The sequence below is a fragment of the Topomyia yanbarensis genome, chromosome 2, assembly GCF_030247195.1.
Source record: "Topomyia yanbarensis strain Yona2022 chromosome 2, ASM3024719v1, whole genome shotgun sequence".
In the NCBI taxonomy this organism is placed as follows: Eukaryota; Metazoa; Arthropoda; class Insecta; order Diptera; family Culicidae; genus Topomyia; species Topomyia yanbarensis.
The window spans coordinates 292,537,280-292,557,924 of NC_080671.1; the positions used below are offsets into that span (position 1 = coordinate 292,537,280).

At 38.9% G+C, this 20,645-nt stretch overlaps 1 protein-coding gene across 1 annotated transcript in view; it reads left to right on the forward strand.

Annotated features, from left to right (window-relative positions):
* The window catches only part of LOC131683273 (uncharacterized), a 625,702-nt gene extending 606,402 nt beyond the window's left edge, over positions 1-19,300 (forward strand). The window contains exon 6 of the mRNA XM_058965110.1: positions 19,102-19,300. Coding sequence (XP_058821093.1) covers positions 19,102-19,172 — 71 coding nt within the window. The 3' untranslated portion in view covers positions 19,173-19,300. The remainder of the gene's footprint in view (positions 1-19,101) is intronic.
* The last annotated feature ends 1,345 nt before the right edge of the window (positions 19,301-20,645 follow it).

Genomic DNA, 20,645 nt, shown 5'->3' on the forward strand with positions numbered 1-20,645 from the left:
TTTTATGGTTCATACATTTAATGATCCAGGCAGGTCTGCTAACTAGTGGTGTGTCAGATGATTTCACAGTCAAAATCTTCCGTCGAGAGGAATTTTTCGGCGATCGTCCTTGGAACTGTCATTTTGTATTATTCCTAGCTCAAAACTATATCAAAATATACGCAATAAACAACAACGTGTGAGGTTGTCCAAAAAAAATCGGGGGTTCTGGGTTGAGTGGTCGCTTAACGAGTAGTTGCCTCAATAGTGTACTAACTTTGAAGTGTCTGTATAAATACTGAATAGACCGTTATTTTGAATACAACTCTCTTTAAATCCCATTTATAATTAGTAATACGAGAATAACAAAAGTAAAAGTTTTCGTAGACTTTTTCAAAGACCCCCCTCCCCGTAGACAAATGTAGACTTTTGCCAGACCCCCCACCCCCCCCCCCCCCGTTCTCCTTATGAGTCTACGTGGTTTATGAACGGCCCCCAAGAATAAAATAATACAATGGAATCAGATTCGTAGCAAGAATGAATCGACTGAAAACAATTTGTTGATTTAGTTTGTGTGTTGCTTGGCGTCAAAAAATCAAATGTAGCGCAACAGGAGCGCCTATGAAAAGCACAATTCGAAATGAGCGAACACGAGAGGAATGGCAATTAGGGTTAATGAGACTATTTTCGCCCTATTTCTATTATCACCCCACTAATGTGAATTCGTTGGTTGGTTGCTTAAAAGTGAGTTTAGAATATAACATCACTCCAAGATCCTTCATGGGACATTCTTGCGAAATAAGCAGTCCTGAAAAATTGTAGTCGAAATTAATAGATTTTCTTTTCCTCGAGGAGGTGATTGCTGAGCATTTTGTGGGAGATCCACTGTCACTCACTCAGTTTTCAATATTTAGCATAAAAAAGTTAGCAAAATGCTGTTCAAATTTTGTATTATTGTATAGAAATTGATTGAATTGACTAACACTCAATTTTTCTGAAGAAAATCATACGTATGTTGAAATGTGAGAAATAAATAATCATATGTTTCCTCTTAAAAGAAATGTTTCACATAGAACGAGGATTATGTTCACCATTAGGAATTCTTGAATTTATAACCTATTTTACAGAAGACTTCGCGCCACCAAGTGTTTAAGATCACGTAGCATAACCTAATGAAAACAGAATAGTAGGGGAAAGTGGTCGGTTGCCAGAACTGGTCAGTTGTCGGCACCCCTATGTAGCTTTTGACAGAAACCAGACATAGACATTCTGATAAATATTATTTGTGTGTTATATTAGCACGATCTTTTTGTGCCGATTTCTGAAGCAAACAAACTCGAATGTTCTGTTCTACAACCAATATATTTTTTGAACGAATGAAACTCTACTTAAAGTTTTTTTGATGATTTGTGTGATGTGAATTTATTCTATTTTGTGATTCAACATTGAATAGCGCCGAAATGTGCGCCACAATTTTGTCGTGACTAACGACTTACCTTTCAATATAAGGGCCCCTTTTCAAAATTTCGGAAGAAAAATGATGTAAGATTTTGAACGCTTATATCTTTTGTTGTACTGAATAGATTTAATCAATTTCTTCGGCATTTTGTCGAAAATATTTGTACCAATGTTGTATTAAATTTTGGAATATGTAGGACATTCATTATCAACGGAAAAATAGTGTTATAAAATATCTTTCGAAAACGACTCGGAAACGTGAAAATTTTCAGCCCATCCCGCACAGAGCCGTCAATATGGTGCAGTAACCGAACAATAAAATAATGAAAAGTTTATATATATGTCCACTACATGTTTGTTCCTATGATTATTCGTATTGGGTTGCTTGACGGGAGCAGTTGGTGGGGGAAAACCGGCATATTCGCTTTGGTTAAGCCATTAGAAGCCGGACGGAAAGAAAAGGCTCATGCACGCCACGAGAACGAGCGAGAAAGCGATAGTAGTGCATATTAGCGAATGCGTTACGTACATTTTGAACCTTAATAACTTTTCTTCTAATAAACGGATTGCCAATCTTGTTTCATAAATCGGAATGAAAACGTTCAACGCTTGCTACCGATACGTTGTTTGCTATATAAAATTTGTTTAAATAGTTCAAAAACTACTTTAAATGAGAATCAACATTAATGATAAACCCTATAAATAGGGGTGTCGCAGCTTTTCTCAAAGCCAGACGTGCGTAAGACGCAGTGCATAACAGACGTGCGTGGTCGTGAGAAGCTGCATCGGACGACCAATCAAATCGGCTACCACCGGAGAGAAGAAAAACGTTGGTGGCGGTGAGAAGGCCAAAAAGCCAAAGGCTAAGAAACGCAGTCACTGAAAAGGCGGTAGTAACTGCCACTAAAAATGCCACTAATATATCGAAGGCTGCAAAGCGTACTCATTCGGTGTGAGCTGCGAAAGGGGAAAGATGTATGTACGCAGTAAAAACAATTGTCGGCAAGGTTTGAATTGTTTCAAAAGATTCTCGTCTTGTATCAACATAGTTATCTACAAACCGTCCTTATTAGGACGAATGCAAAATGGAAAAAGAATTTAATTAGAAAGTTTCTATTATTAACTAGTACTAAGTTTGCGCTTGTTAATTCTGTACTTTTACCAGTGAATCATAAGAAAATGTTTTTCTAATTTACAAACCCGAAGGTTTTTGCAAATCCTTCCAAGAAAATCAGTGAATGTCGCAACTCTGCCACTAAGCGAAAGCTACACCAAAACGAATGATGAAAATATTTTCATTTATCGAACAAAAGGATGGCCTTCCATCTGCATTGTAAAGTCAATAAATAGGAACGCCTTGATGCGAAGCGTGCTCATTCGGAGTGAGCTGCGAAAGGGGAAAGATGTATGTACGCAGTAAAAACAATCGTCGGCAAGGTTTGAATTGTTTCAAAAGATTCTCGTCTTGTATCAACATAGTTATCTACAAACCGTCCTTATTAGGACGAATGCAAAATGGAAAAAAGAATTTAATTAGAAAGTTTCTTTTATTAACTAGTACTAAGTTTGCGCTTGTTAATTCTGTACTTTTACCAGTGAATCATAATAAAATGTTTTTCTAATCTACAAACCCGAAGGTTTTTGCAAATCCTTCCAAGAAAATCAGTGAATGTGGCAACTAATGTATATGACATAACAGGGGTGTCGTGACCACACTTCGAAGTTATTAACTGTCATCTCTTCCAAACAACTTAACCCTCTGCTGCCAACCCCGTGGTTTTGCAGGGTTAAGGAGAATCATTGTAAAATGTCCAATACATGGTTTTATGTTGTTACCTCCACTAAAACCACTTCAGAACACTCCCACCTGTCATACATGTACATTGTCTGCTTGTTGAAATCATTATATGAAATTATTGACCTGTATTCAATGCGGAGAACTCGGTAATAAAATTGTTTTACTGAATATACTAACGAACGGGATTTCCAGGAAAATTTCGCTGAGCCCGGTGAATCGAACTTAATGCGTAAAATTTAGCCATTTGAAAGAAACACAAGCAGAATTTTAAGAATATGATTATCGCGGTTATGTCCCGGACATGACCCGCCCCTAGTTTTTCGCTAAGCGTGATTCATTTCTGTACGCTAGGAAAAAGATTCCGATAGTTGTTTCGAGAGATTTTAACATTGATATTTCAAAGCAAGAAAATATGAAATTTGTTCATTTCATGAATGAATGTCTCAACGAGCATAGAATCCAGCGCATCCCCTATCAACGCAGACGCCAACACCAAAGGTTCATTTCAGAACCACCATAATTATTATAAAGAATAACTTGAAACATTCCCACATATTACATTGAATATCATTCGATTTGAATTACAAGTCAAACGAGTAGTCACGACACTCCGGTTATGTCCTAGACATTACCCACACATCTTTTTTTATCAGTTTTCAGAAAGATTACTAAAATCGGTTGTTGGCACCCAAACATGGTCGGTTGTCGGCACCCCATTTTTTGTGGCAAATGCTCTCAATAACCTAATCAATATAGGTATTTTGGAACGGACTTTACGAATAGATATCAGAGATCAATCTTTGGCACCATTCTGAAAACCAGGAAGGCGACTTCCAGTTTAAAGTTTTACATTTCCAAGAAGAAAGCCCACTTGGTCGTGTTTGCACTGCTAGGTAGCCTTGTATATACCAGATTATCACGACCAGACAATTTGGTGTGGGGGGGGGGTTTAACCTGTAGCCCCCCTCCCCCTTTGGCTGACCTCTATCTGATCTGTCTGATGCTTTGATAAAAAATGGACTGCCTCAATTGCAGTGAATGCGATCCGTCAGTGCCTTAGTAGTGCGTAATATTCGCACTAGTTTTTTACATACACATATTGTGGTTCCGATGAAGAATGATGTTCATAATGCCTTTGATGGTTGTTGAAATGAAAAAAAATCCTTTTCCCTCTGAATCTTGATGATTATCATTCATATTTTTCTATTTTTAGTAAATTTTCTTAGGGTGCCGACAACCGACCACATTTTTCAAAATGATAAAAAATTATAATTTTACTAAATTGTTAATAATTTTTTTTCAAGTTGTCAGAATAAATTAATTTCTTTCATAAGTTATTAGCTAATGCCTCTAGTCAAAAATTATTTTCAATGCGAGGTTTATTTATCATTGATTGACTAGTGACTTGTCACACGAAAATATGCTCACACCGCATCTACCATAGCTTGGTTGTTGCGGCGGCTAACAAAAACAACATTTAACGCCCTCTCTAGGATTGTGCATAAGATGTTCGGTTTGTTGATTTGTTGTCCCCCATGCAGTTTAACGTGAGAATTATTTTGCTGCTTTAAAAATGTGCACGAAAGTCTATCTACAGATGAAACGGGCAATAAATTATTCATCGTGTGATCTAGCCCCACTCAGGAAAGATTTTCAGTGTCAGTTGCATCAGCCCGATATCACAGACAAATAAGACGTAACACGAGATGAATTTTCATCACTCGTAGAAAAAACGGTCGATTTAAATTGCAAAAAATGCGCCATATCAGCTAGCGTGGCGTTAGTGAAGAGAATTTGACACAGGGCTAAATGCGTTACTTAGTTTCCGCACCCACCCGAAAACGTTACCGTCTTTTTAATCTCATGCAAACCAAAACTAAAACAATGGACCGGAAATGTGAAATTCATTCTTGTGCCCAAGGTGGGAGTCGTTCACAATCCTTTCTTAAGTTACAACACGATGCCGATCGGTGAGTAAGCACATAATAGGATGCTAGTAATTTAATTGATTCGGTGTATCGAATCTAACTGGATGTATGCAATGGATTAGAATTTGTTGGTCCCCGGAACTGCTGGAGAAATTGGCGGGGTGCAGGTGCTATGAAAATTAGAGATACGCTCAGACCATTTTCAATCAGGCTTGTTTAGTGATCAGTTTCAACCCAACAGGAGCTAAATATCAAGTCGTGGGATTATTATGAATGATAGTAACTGTATATTTAGGTTTCGTCAGAGTGTAGATCTGTATGATTCCAATACATCGAGCATACTTTGCACTCAATATAGAAGCAAACCTTACGTTGAAAGAAAATCTAATGCCACGGAATCGGAATGCCTTATCATTCCGGCGATTTTGTATTTACAAGAAGTAAAAGTAATCGTCAGCCTGGAAAATAAAGTAATGTGTCTACCTTGAAAGGTGTCCTTACACGATCATTAAAAGTGATATTTCTGCGTAGTAATGCCATTAATAACGCCTCGTGTTAGGGTAGCTGATATCTGCGGTATTCTAAAAGAGAGAAAGGGGTAAAGAAGACTAAATAGAAACAAAAAAACAACGAAACGACAACAAGAATTAATTTCCTCAAGCAAAACAAAAACTGTTTTACCGATGCTTAATTTTTCAAATATAGAACCATAAATAATTATTGTGCGTCATTGAAATACAGTCGTTACTCTGCATTATTTAAATTTGTCCATTGCAATCATTATTTCATTCGAAGACGTAGTATGCAACATCGACAATTATTCTATTTGGTTCTTCAAATTTTACACCTGTAAAAATAGTTCCACTTTTAAAGCAAGCAGGGTGTGCACTTTTGGAGCTTCAGTTGAAAATAATTATTTGATCTGGTTGCAAGAATTACATTTTGTGCAATGTGTTCAACAGATGTCGGTAGTACATCGTGGGCGATGATTTTCTTGGAATTTTCTTCAAGCTGTAACATCTGTTTGTATGTGCTGCGAAGTCTGTTACAAGAGAAACCGAAAATTTGGGAAAGGAATTGTACTGCCAAGGTTTTTTTTAGTTACATAGGCGTCAATATTCGTCACGCCGACACACGCCAGCGCGCCGCCGCCGATAGGGTCAAACGGCGTGACGCCACCGCCGCCGGCCAAATATGTCGCCGCCGATTAAAAAAGCATCGGAGCACACCTGTAAGCATGACTTCCAAATAAGTGGATTTCATTATTAATCCTAGCAGCCCTGTTTGAATAGCTCCACCGCTATTCAAGTGTAAACTAGACTTGCCACCCACCGCTCACGTGTGGCAGATGCAGATACCACCCTTCCAAATGGTCAGCATTTCGTGTTATTAAAAGTTGAAATTCATGAAATTCACCTCATGCAAATCGCTTTCATCGTAGGCCGCTTTTTGTCGTGACTAACGACTTACGTTTCAATATAGGGGCCCCTTTTCAAAATTTCGGAAGCAAAATGATGTAAGATTTTGAACGCTTATATCTGTTGTTGTACTGAATGGATTTAATCAATTTCTTCCGCATTTTGTCGAAAATATTTGTACCAATGTTGTATTAGAGCCGTCAATATGGTCCACCAACCGAACAATAAAATGATGAAAAGTTTTAAATATAGGTCCACTACATGTTTGTTCCTATGATTATTCGTATTGGGTTGCTTGACGAGAGTAGTTGGTGGGGGAAAGCCGGCATATTCGTTTTGGTTATACCATTAGAAGCCGGACGGAAAGGAAAGGCCCATGCACGGCACGAGAACGAGCGAGAAAGCGATAGTAGTGCATATTAGCGAAAGCGTTACGTACATTTTGAACCTTAATAACAGGTTTTTGCAAATCCTTCCAAGAAAATCAGTGAATGAGGCAACTCTACCACTAAGCGAAAGCTACACCAAAACAAATGATGAAAATATTTTCATTTATCGCATAAAAGGAGGGCCTTTCATTTGCACCGAAAAGTTAATAAATAGGAACGCCTTGATGCAAAAAGTGCTCATTCGGTGTGAGCTGCGAAAGGGGAATGATCATATGTATGTACGCAGTAAAAACAATCGTCGGCAAGGTTTGAATTGTTTCAAAAGATTCTCGTCTTGTATCAACATAGTTACCTACAAACCGTCTTTATTAGGACGAATGCAAAATGGAAAAGATGGGTTGGTAATGTATATAATATTATCTAGTGACCTACTGTGAAGTTTTTACTTTTCTCCCTTGGTGCGTTGTTCATCGTTATTTAGTGAGCACAAAATTGTGGTTACTTGGTGATCCACAGTCAGCAACAGTCGCGCGAGTGAATGAATTTTCCCATGCCTGTATATGACATAACAGGGCTATCGTGACCACACTTCGAAGTTATTTCATATCTTGCAAAGCATAAATTGACATAATTTCAATGATTGTTCATATATGAATGAAATGACAGATTTTCAGGTTAACACGTTTCTAGTTATCATATAATAACTGTCATCGCTTTCAAACAACTTAACCCTCTGCTGCCAACCACGTGGTTTTGCGGGGTTAAGGAGAATCATTGTAAAATGTCCAATAAACGATTTTATGTTGTTACCTACATTAAAACCGCTTCAAAGCACTCCCACCTGTGATACAAGTACATTACCTGCTTGTTGAAATCATTATATGAAATGATATTTGTGTTTAAAATTGAAACCACAGAGAACAGATGTCCATCTTCAGTATTCAACTTGTGTAAAAATCTCTAACGGTTTCGAAGGTAGTTGGGATATCCAAACCAGGTGCGCTACTGTCGTCATGTTTTTTTGTGGCTGAGTTCGACTGAATTGACAGCGGTTATTCCTCTACCCAGTCAAACTAGTGCGGAACCGGTTCGGACTTCTAGTATGAATCCCAGCTCAAATGCATGAACCGATAGAGTCAGAGTCGGTTGTTTTCTTTGAGCAAGATTCCATACTGAATCCATTCAGGATTTCGAACTGGTTCCGGAATGGATTTGACGGATAGTTGGGATAAGTTGGTTTGGCGGCGCTAGTGTTTATCGTATATTAATTCAAATGTTTACACACGTTTTTTAAATATTTTTGTTCGATCATGGATGTCTGTTTTCTGTGTTGAAACTTTGAAAGATATGAGAAAAATTTGGGGTATGTAATGTCCGGAACATGACCGGGGTATTGACGTAGGACAATTATTTTGTGTGAAAGTTTTCTGTATAACCTTAAAAGATCTTGACTAAAACGTGCATTTCTTAGCTTTTATCGACATAAATTTACCGCAAACTACTAACTCTTATTGAGTATTGACAGATGCTTATTTACCTGTATTCAATGCGGAGAACTCGGTAATAAAATTGTTTTACTGAATAGATTAACGAACGGGATCCCCAGGCAAATTTCGCTGAGCCCGGTGAATCGAATTCAATGCGTAAAGTTTAGCCATTTGAAAGAGATATAAGCAGAATTTTAAGAATATGATCATCGCGGTTATGTCCAGGACATTACCCGCCCCTAGTTTTTCGCTAAGCGTGATTCATTTCTGTACGCTAGGAAAAAGATTCCGATAGTTGTTTCGAGAGATTTTAACATTGATATTTCAAAGCAAGAAAATATGAAATTTGTTCATTTCATGAATGAATGTCTCAGCGAGCATAGAATCCAGCGCATCCCCTATCAACGCAGACGCCAACAACAAAGGTTCTTTTCAAACCACCATAATTATTATAAAGAATAACTTGAAACATTCCCACATATTTCATTGAGTATCATTCGATTTGAATTACAAATCAAAGGAGTAGTCACGTCACTCCAGTTATGTCCTAGACATTACCCACCCACCTTTTTCACTTTCGGTAGAGCCACCCCAACTACAACCCATGACACCCTCAACTTTGCGCGCTTATAACTTTGTCAGTTTTTGTTGGATTGACTTGCGTCTTCACGAGTCGATTTGTTGTTACAAAGAGATTCTTCATTTTTCTCACGGAAAATATCAATCGATTACAGCGCCATCTAGATCTGAAAATGTGAAACCGATTCGTTTCTCCATACATTTGGTCAATTTTTCCCATACAAACTTTGAGCCGTTTGCGGAACCACTTCTAGTGTACCAAATGAGCTGAAATTTTCAGGGTGCAAAGTATTGATTTCGAGATTTAAGACATTTTGGGCCAGGCTAGTGTACATACGTCCTGAAAAAAACTAATGTCCGAGCCCTTGCCCGAACCAATAAATCTTCTTAAAATAATCAGCCTCGACCTGAATGCAAAACTAAATATCTAGAGAATATACGTCCACGATCAGCAAATATCACAACAATATCTCATCGACACTGGTGCGGACATTTCTGTTGTTTCCCCGTCACCACGCGCACTTCTCCAACCTGTTAAATCCAAAATCCAATCGTCTTTTATGATTTATTGTCATAAATTCAACACTTACACTTTTCCGATCCCATTAGGGGTCCTTACACGCGCAATAAAAGTGTCATTACTAAGTAGTGCTATTACTGGAATTGTATGTGAATTCCGTCATTACTCACCTTACACGATCATTAAAAGTGACATTACTGCTCAGTAATGACATTACTAGGGCGTCGTGTAAGGGGCCCTATTAAGTGTTCAGTTAACACTGTTCACATTACCACCGCCTTATGTAAAGCAGACCCCCTGCTGCAGTCCGATTCGCGTCCTCTCGCACGAATCCAAACAGTTGCAACTTAATTCGCGCCCTCTTGCACGAATTCATAAAATCGCAACCTGATTCGCGTCCTCTCGCACGAATCCAAACATTCGCAATCTAATTCGCGTCCTCTCGCACGAATCAATACAATCGCAACCTGATTCGCGTCCTCTCGCACGAATCCAAACATTCGCAATCCGATTCGCGTCCTCTAGCACAAATCAATACAATCGCAACCTGATTCGCGTCCTCTCGCACGAATCCAAATATTCGCAATCCGATTCGCGTCCTCTCGCACGAATCAATACAATCGTAACCTGATTCGCGTCCTCTTGCACGAATCCAAATAGTTGAAATCCTATTCGCGTCCTCTAGCACGAATCAAAACATTCTAAAAAGCAATTGAATAATCAAACCTTTCATTAGTTTCAGTGGTTTATCATCTCCGTTGTTGCACTTTCGGAAACCTAAAAACAACACCAATACAACTTACGTGTGTATAACAGTTTATTCACGTATACGCGTATGTTTCTGTCATCGACTTTCTATTCTCCATCCCTTTTCACTCTTCAAACAAAGCCACCATAATCCTCAAAAATTAATCGTTGCGTTTCTCCTCTATCACGAGCGTGCGGTGGTCTCCAGGAGCAGCTGCGCCATTGTCGCATCTCTCGCGGAACGCTTCTAAATTTCCGATTGTCGTACAAGCACGGCACGCGTTCTGAACGCAGAGACGTATTATCCCGTCAAAGGCGTGATTCACATAACTGATTTGAAATCACACACACATGTTAATAAAGTGGGAGTGATATTTTGCCTTTCTCAATAGAAAGGTATTGCAATTGCTCTGAAAACCGACTTTTTAACGGAGGCCCGGAGGGCCGAGTGACATATACCATTCGATTCAGTTCGTCGAGTTCGGCAAATGTCTGTGTGTGTATGTATGTGTGTATGTATGTATGTGTGTGTATGTGTGTGTGTATGTGACCAAAAATGTCACTCATTTTTCTCAGAGATGGCTGTACCGATTTTGACAAACTTAGTCTCAAATGAAAGGTGCAACATTCCCATAGGCTGCTATTGAATTTCTAATGGATCCGACTTCCGGTTCCGGAATTACAGGGTGATAAGTACGAACACGCAGAAAATGTCGATTTTAATAAATTCTGCAATGAATGTATAAAGGTGAAAAATTTTCCAAAATATGACCACAACTGCTTCGATTTGTAGTATTAGGTCACTAACATCCATTCAAAGTCTATTTGGCCACATTGGCCACCATCCTCGGTTCCGGAAGCCCCGGCGGACGTATCTAAATTCAGAATAACAGTCACATCGGTTTCTCGGAGATGGCTAGACCGATTCGACTAAACTTGGCCTCAAATGAAAGGTATTGCGTCCCCGTAAATGGCTATTTAATTTCATCCCGATCCGACTTCCGGTTCCGGAGTTACAGGTTGTGGCGTGCGATCACATAGCAAATTGTGATTCAAACCGATACTCCGATGAAAGCAAAAAAGGTAAAAATTTCGCTAAAATGTCTCTCAAACAACTTAAATTTGTTGTTCTAGGTCACCGACGGCCAACCAATTTTTTCAAAATTTTAGAACTCGAACTCTTTTAATGAATATAAACAACGCACACATTCTCGTGATTCATGGTTGAGAAAGGCACAATTGCACCGCTAGGTGGATTAAAATAGGTTTTTCATTTTCACAGTTCTCTTCCTAATTCTTGCAAAAATACATCATCAACTTCAGCAAATCTTTCGCTCCGCTGCCACTCTGATGCATAGCATGCTATCACTCATACATTCTTGTTTTTCTCTCAATCAATGCATTTCTCTCGCTTCTCACAAGGCTCTGAACTTGCAATGTATAGAGTGCTTCGCACCCAAATTCTGTAACAGAGCGATTGGGTTTATACGGTTCATTGAGACCATTTATGAACATAAGAGATGTCTACTAGTTTCCTCCCACTACGCTTCCATGATATTTTATTTTTTTTCCAACCATGTCTCATACCCTACTCCGACAACTTCAAGAATTTCAACAAAAATAGCGAAAAATATTGCAAACTTTTTCCGCTCGTTTTCTCAATTTCATAAGAACAAATGTAACGGAAATATGATCATAGCCAGTAACGCAGGCTGCCTTTTTTAAGTTGTAGCAAAAATCGAAGAGTAAGCTTTATTATCATCGCGAAGATAACCCGTACCATGAAAATTGAAGTCTCCTCGATGCCGTGAGGGGTGCCGCAATGTCACAAAGCTGCCGGTTCCTAACCTAGGACTAATCAATCTTGCACTAAGCTGAATCTCTGGTTGAAATGTCACATGGTTTTTGATGTTCCTGGAAGCGTTGTAAACTCTTTGTTTCTTCTGAATTGACCAGTTGCTGCTTGATTCGGATTTGTAGCAGAGTTTTTTTTTGCTAGATTTAGCGGCCTTTCAAAAGAAAGCAAAAATATTGTTTCGAAGACTCATTTGCTTGAAATTAGTGCAATACTGCATGCATGACGCGTGGGACCAACAAACAACCGACCATGAAGACGATCCTTGTCGAAGAAGACGCAAAGCAGTCTCGCCAAAAGGTCCCCCGACACTAGTTTGAAGGTTCGATGCGATTGTCCCTCAAAAGCGTCGCTCACTGGAGCAAGGGATCATTGAAACAGACAGTCCCGTCCTTCAGTAGATACAATCGTAACCTGATTCGCGTCCTCTTGCACGAATCCAAATAGTTGAAATCCTATTCGCGTCCTCTAACACGAATCAAAACATTCGAAAAAGCAATTGAATAATCAAACCTTTCATTAGTTTCAGTGGTTTATCATCTCCGTTGTTGCACTTTCGGAAACCTAAAAACAACACCAATACAACTTACGTGTGTATAACAGTTTATTCACGTATACGCGTATGTTTCTGTCATCGACTTTCTATTCTCCATCCCTTTTCACTCTTCAAACAAAGCCACCATAATCCTCAAAAATTAATCGTTGCGTTTCTCCTCTATCACGAGCGTGCGGTGGTCTCCAGGAGCAGCTGCGCCATTGTCGCATCTCTCGCGGAACGCTTCTAAATTTCCGATTATCGTACAAGCACGGCACGCGTTCTGAACGCAGAGACGTATTATCCCGTCAAAGGCGTGATTCACATAACTGCTTTCTTCCTATTTGAAATCACACACACACATGTTAATAAAGTGGGAGTGATATTTTTCATTTTCACAGTTCTCTTCCTAATTCTCGCAAAAATACATCATCAACTTCAGCAAATCTTTCGCTCCGCTGCCACTCTGATGCATAGCATGCTATCACTCATACATTCTTGTTTTTCTCTCAATCAATGCATTTCTCTCGCTTCTCACAAGGCTCTGAACTTGCAATGTATAGAGTGCTTCGCACCCAAATTCTGTAACAGAGCGATTGGGTTTATACGGTTCATTGAGACCATTTATGAACATAAGAGATGTCTACTAGTTTCCTCCCACTACGCTTCCATGATATTTTATTTTTTTTCCAACCATGTCTCATACCCTACTCCGACAACTTCAAGAATTTCAACATAAATAGGGAAAAATATTGCAAACTTTTTCCGCTCGTTTTCTCAATTTCATAAGAACAAATGTAACGGAAATATGATCATAGCCAGTAACGCAGGCTGCCTTTTTTAAGTTGTAGCAAAAATCGAAGAGTAAGCTTTATTATCATCGCGAAGATAACCCGTACCATGAAAATTGAAGTCTCCTCGATGCCGTGAGGGGTGCCGCAATGTCACAAAGCTGCCGGTTCCTAACCTAGGACTAATCAATCTTGCACTAAGCTGAATCTCTGGTTGAAATGTCACATGGTTTTTGATGTTCCTGGAAGCGTTGTAAACTCTTTGTTTCTTCTGAATTGACCAGTTGCTGTTTGATTCGGATTTGTAGCAGAGTTTTTTTTTGCTAGATTTAGCGGCCTTTCAAAAGAAGGCAAAAATATTGTTTCGAAAACTCATTTGCTTGAAATTAGTGCAATACTGCATGCATGACGCGTGGGACCAACAAACAACCGACCATGAAGACGATCCTTGTCGAAGAAGACGCAAAGCAGTCTCGCCAAAAGGTCCCCCGACACTAGTTTGAAGGTTCGATGCGATTGTCCCTCAAAAGCGTCGCTCACTGGAGCAAGGGATCATTGAAACAGACAGTCCCGTCCTTCAGTAGATCCACGCATGCGCATGTGAGAGGGCATGTAAAAGCGTTAGTTCCTCATGAAAGTCTTGTCGCCAGTAACTTCATTTGTTTGCTTTGGACAAAATATCACAATCCTGAGCTTATCTAGGTGAACTTTCGAGATATCTGGCACAGCTCAATATATCAGCGTCTTGCAGAATATTCTAATACTTCGTGGACTATCTTTGATCCGACAGAAAATCGAATAGGGTCGAATCCAGTTCAATATGTTTGAATTTGAATATAGGCAGGCAACTAGATCCAGGCTTGTTATTTGCTCACACCATGAGCCACAATGAGCGAAATACACCGACTAAAAATAGAGCAGCACAAAAACACTGCGATGTGCAGAACGACCGCACAAAGAGAAACTTGAAAACGAAAAAGAGTAAGATCTGTGCACAAAGAGCTGCACAATTTCGTTCACAGAGTCACCTTGAAGAGCCACTTTTTTGTGCCTCCCCTCACTGGAAAGCAGGTAGGAAGGCGAATCAAACTACAATTCAGATAAAGTTTGATCGGAAGAACGTTTTAAAAATGTTTTTTGGTTGCCTTCTCTACTTACGTGCCCGTGGGACCAAGATACACACTAAAGAGCCTCTTTATTTCTACTCATTGTGGCGTGCAGCCATGGAGTAGAATACACGCGTGGGAGCAACACGCATCGGAGTGAAGAGGCTTATTGTGAAAGAGAAGAGCGGTGGTTCGCATGAAAAGTGCAAAGAGCGTTTGTTATTCTTCTCTTTATTTGCTCTGAGGTGCATAACATCCCTGACTAGATCATTCAATGAGTTTCAACGTCGTAAAAAGCTTAGTGTGGAAGTTTACCGTGACTTAACTTTTTGTCGGATCCGACAGCATGAAGTAACAAGTTACTTTACGCTCGTCCGGACATGCCGTAGACTTAGGTGATTCGCATTTCCAATGCCAAAACATCCTGACTCCTGCGGTAGCAGACAAAGGGTTAAGTCGCCGGTAAAGTCTAAGCTTGCTAATATAACCCTTTACCACGCTTTTCTAAACTTTCTTCCTTCAACTCCTTGCTCTCCCTTGAGTACTATGGCTCTTAATATTGAAAAATATACTTCACTTTCCAGTCCCTTGTTAATTGAATGTCGTTAATAACATAAAATAGTAAAATTGACTCACCCTTAGTCGTCAAGAAAAAAGGGGGAAAATGTACCATGATAGGGGCCCATCCAGCAGCTTTGGGTGAAAGCTGGCGACGCACAGTGGGATGGAATCAAAAAAGCCGGACATTGATATTTACGACAAAACTATCGGTTATGGCACTTTGATGTCTTCGGAAAAGCTTCTTTATTTTTTAAGTAGTTTAATATATTGTTGGAAAATTTTTATTTAAGGGGGTTGTTGTACCATAGTATCGCATTGGAGCGGTGTAACGTACCTTCGAACCAGCAGCTAAACCCTTTCCTATCCCACACATACACGCATATCGATGCGGATAGTAATTGCGATGGGTCGGGTTTACTACATACCGCCAGATCAGTCAGTTCATATCAGTCTGTCGATCGCGCCGATCGCGTCGATCGCACGTTTCTCACCCTAATAAATTTGCATGTGCATGAAAGCAATATTAATAAAGTTTAGTTCTTCTGTAATCGCGAGTGTGCTTATTACTCAGAACGATCGTCATAATTCCACCGTTGTTGAAACGTTCGATTGTCCAAATTACGTGTTCTACTGTGATAGATTGAACAACCAGCGACGCTCGGAGTAGTCCGCTGTCAAAGAGTGTAACCATTGCATGATTCTCACCCGCTTGGAATCGCAGGCAGGTTGTTTGCAATCACCGGTTGCAACAAAGTGGTGCCGTGACCAGGATTGCATCCTGTGCATGCGAACGTGAGTACTTTATCCGTTGCACTCGAACACGCTGCGCTCGATCGCCATTGCAAAAATACGGGCAAACCACGCCGGTACGCCATCTTATTGTGGACAATTGCATGCCTATTGTGCCGACGACAAAGGAGTTCCACCATTGCTTCCGTGTGCCGACCGCGTGGGAATCACATTATTCCAGAACAAATATTGCATGACAATTTAATTGTACAAGGCCTAATTCCTATAGGCAGAAGGTTAGTATCTGTCCATCCTGATTCCGTCATCCTCAGGTGCGCTTGAGATTTGTGTTCTCTTTTTCTTCCTGCGAGCGTCACCTGTATCCACGGTTGTATTTTGTGTCCAGTCCAATTACGATTCCGACGCATGCTGGTTTAATTCTTCGAAGAAGCTTTCAACAACGACAACTGAACTGAGCTCTACCAGATAATCCGATTTGAGACCTGCATGTACCGAAACTCAGGTTGCGAATCATCCAGCTGCTGATTGTTTAAGAATTTCCGAAGGCAGAAAGCAACTGAACTGGTTCGATTCCGGCACATCAATTTTTTGGCGGAAAGACCGGAAGAGATTTTAACGATTTATCACACCGTCGTGTGCTGATCTGTGTCAGCTGGTTCCTGTTCCTGATTTTGATTTGTACAAGGCACTCATTTGCCTTGGAATAGGTACGTACCTCTCCAAGTTGCATAAATTTCCAACCAGGGCTACTGGTCTTGCTTTTCCAGAACCTGCTCGCTTTCACCGTTGCGTCATCATCCGAATAACCGTTGCTGTACGTGCATCCAACATGGCAGAGCGAAAATATAGGTAGCCTTGAGAAAGACTGTTGCTGTTGAAAAACTCTAGGTAAACCAGGAGCTATCAAGATTTGTGACCGGTTCGAACTAAGGTTCAAGCCGGTATGATCACACGTTTTTATTTCTTGCGTATATTTTGATATAGTTTTGACCTAGGAATAATACAATATGACAGTTCCAAAGACGATCGCCCAAAGTTCCTCTCGACGGAAGATTTTCACTGTGATATCGTCTGAGACACCACTAGTTAGCAGACATGCATGAAACATTAAATGCATGAACCATAAAAAGTTAAAAAAATGTCAAAGTTAAGCTTAATGCCACCATTGTAACAACTAAACACCCGATTTTTAACAATAAGTGGATTTTTTTTATTTTATATTTATTGATTTTGGTGTTTAAAGCAGTAGTGTAGTTACTTCTACAACAAAGTGTTTACTCCAGTTAATCAGTTTCTCATGAAATCATTTACACTGATTTCAAAATCTTCAAACACTTGTTAAATTTTACGCAACTCCGTGCAAACCGGTTCTACTATATTTATCTTTGAAAATATTCGGAGTTAAACTTTAATACTTTGCGATAATACTCTCAGATGATATTACTATTAATTACATAAGAAAAATAAATATTTTTGGGAAGATTTAAATAGCTTGGTTCCCTTAATTAAATAGGGCAATTTAGATTATCTTATTATCTTAGAAATATTGAAATTTGTTCACGAAAAGTGAAATTTGTGTGCATGTTTGGTTTATTATTTTAGTCTAGATGATAGTACACATCGACAGTATTATTTTGTAATTGTTTCTTATAATTATACAATTTTGAATGCACCAGTAAGGCTCAAAAAGTGTTTAGCAATTCTGCATTGTTGGTGTTGGTCGCACTTCGGCCAAAATTTGAACTAATTATAGCAATATATCTTTTTACATATACTTGAGTGACTAACCTTGAAAAGAAGTATTCCGCTACACAAACGTTGGAAAGCACCTTGAATTGGTATTAATTGATTTGATCAATCATAGACAAAAAAACAATGTGAAAAAAGCTTGAAATAAATCTGAACGCTAATTTTTAATTAAACTTTATAATGTGCATTCAATTAGATAGAGATTACTGGGTAGGGAAAGTTATGAAACTTAGAGCCATAGTACTCAAGTGAGAGCAAGGATGTGAAGTAAACAGATCGGAAAACTAGAGGTGGCAGGGTCATTAGAACAGGCTTAATATCGTACGGGCTTAATCTTTGCCTTCTGTTAATGAGGGTCGAGCTTAGGCAGAATAACTACGAATCACCCGAGTTCACTAACATATGTCCTGATAAAGGTAGACGTATCTATCTTTACCGTGACAACCGGCTGTCACGGTAAAGATAGATACGTCTACCTTTATCAGGACACATGTTAGTGAACTCGGGTGATTCGTAGTTATTCTGCCTAAGCTCGACCCTCATTAACAGAAGGCAAAGATTAAGCCCGTACGATATTAAGCCTGTTCTAATGACCCTGCCACTTCTAGTTTTCCGATCTGTTTACTTCACATCCTTGCTCTCACTTGCGTACTATGGCTCTAAGTTTCAAAACTTTCCCTACCCAGTAATCTCTAGCTAATTGAATGTCGTTAAAACGTAAAAAAAAGAAAATGTGACTAACATAGTCGAAATAAAAAAGGAAAAAAGTTATAATGTGCTTCTTGCTAATTTCACATTTCCCCCGAGAATAAAAAAAAACTTAAAAGTCTACGTAGACTTTTGTCGTGGGGGGGGGGGGGGTTAGTAAAAGTCTACTAGGGGGGAGGGGGAGTTAAAAATTTGCAAATTTCGGTCTATGAACGGTCCCTAGTTGCGTAAGTTCAGCTAACTAATGAATGATGCAACAGTGATATGTATAAGAAATGTCTCATCTCACTGGTGGATTAAATCGGTTTTTACTATAAATCAAGATTTTGGGGGTTAATTAAACTGGTCAATCATGGTTTTGTGTTGCATTTTTACAAAGGTCCTTCAATGCTTTTTTTGTTGCAGCGTGTTATGTAAACTTTATTCATACGAGTATCAAATTGCTTGAAAAGTAACGTAAATAAAACCATCAATCAATCAATCATTTGAAATGTAAGTTCAAGCTTTTTAGCCACATTGCATTGGTCTTCAATAAATATCACACCCTTTCCGAAATTATCGTTATATCTTTAAAAGCCTTTGGCAGGAGTTGAACTCCTTGCTTACAGTGACATTTTGACCTTGAACCCGCCATCCATCATTTTAACAGAATAATTCTTTCGTATTTGAAACGATGATTTTTTTCTTTGTGCGAATTCTGGCCACATAATTAGAATCCTTTTCCTTACTCTTTCTCATTCCAGAACTGCAGAACCCTAATAGTGCGATAACCAAAGCATTGACATACGTTCCACCACTGATATTCGCACCATAGAGGAGCAAGGAGACCAAACGTGTACACGAATATTTAAGATGCAAATTGTGTCCTATACACTATATAGTATTGTACAGGTTTAATTATATTTACTAGGTTGGAGTAACAAAGTGATTATTTCAGAACAACTTTATTTTTTTTCATTTCAAGATCACCAATAACTATGCAAAATGTGGCATCGATTGGTTATAATACTGGTTTAGCATAATTTTTATAGAGTCTAGTATAGGATAACCCAGTTTTCACATTTTTATTTTCTAGAGACCACAGTTTTCTTTAAAGTACACACCTAGAAAAAATCATGTAAATTTACTGACCCTGACATATACGAGCATCAAAAATGACTTTTAAGTTTGATTTTAATTTTACATGACCTTGAATTTCGTAAATCACGTAATTTAACTCCACATATAGCGTTTGTTCTGAATGGCAGTAAGGTTAATTTTATGTCATTGCGCATGTAATGTATATGTTTCATGTAAAATTAAACGGAGCACGGTTATATTTCGTCATTTCGTGAATTACGGTTTGTTAAATTCTGTCATGCTTGCAATTACGTCAACGATAAAATTCATATTTTGGTGTGTATTATTGCGCAAAAGATAGCGCAGAAAATGTCTGACAACTTTGCCGAAGAAAGTGCTGTACTAAAATGTCTCTACTAACAGTTATAGCTACTAAAACTTCGAATTTAATCAATTGACCCCGCTTGATGTATACGAGTATCCTTTCCCATGTAACACTGTCCCTCTCTACTAACTACATCCGAATAATTTCTGTTGGTTAGTACCTAACTCACATACAAGCAAAGAAACGCATATCCAACGCAACAACCAACAGCGTTTATAATTCTCCTGGAAAAGGGATTAACATTTCGATTTTTTTAAGCAAATAATTTTGAAGACTTAAGCGGACAAAATAAAAAGACTTTCTTAAAAGTTGCATAACTGTTTAACATTTTGATAATACACGGGAAAGAATATAACGGTACTTAGTGAAACTAACATTTATTCCCTCTCAAGATACAAAACAACACTGAAATATAGGTTTTTTAGGTAGAGAAGAGGGCTAAATTGTGAACTGGGCTGGGTAGTGACCCATCAGCACTTTTTACTATGATTGACCACTATCGCCATCGGTCTGTGTAATTTTATATTTTATCGTGAGCCAGTTTTTGTCCCATTGATATCGTTTCTTAAATTCTTGGTCCATAGACTCCCGAGCCAGTCAGCTCACCCATTTTAGAACCATCCGTATAGAATGATATTGTACCTTGAGGTAGTATGCAGAGGTGGGTCAGAAAACCAACCGGTACGTACATTCACTGGTATGGTTCCCAAAATCCCAACACGTGTAAACGAATGATGCACATCGTATTCGGTTTGGATTTCGTTCACACGGTAAACGAAAGAATAACCTCTACCGAGTCTCAGTTTATAAAACCAAACCGAGCTACTCAGCACCGTTTACATG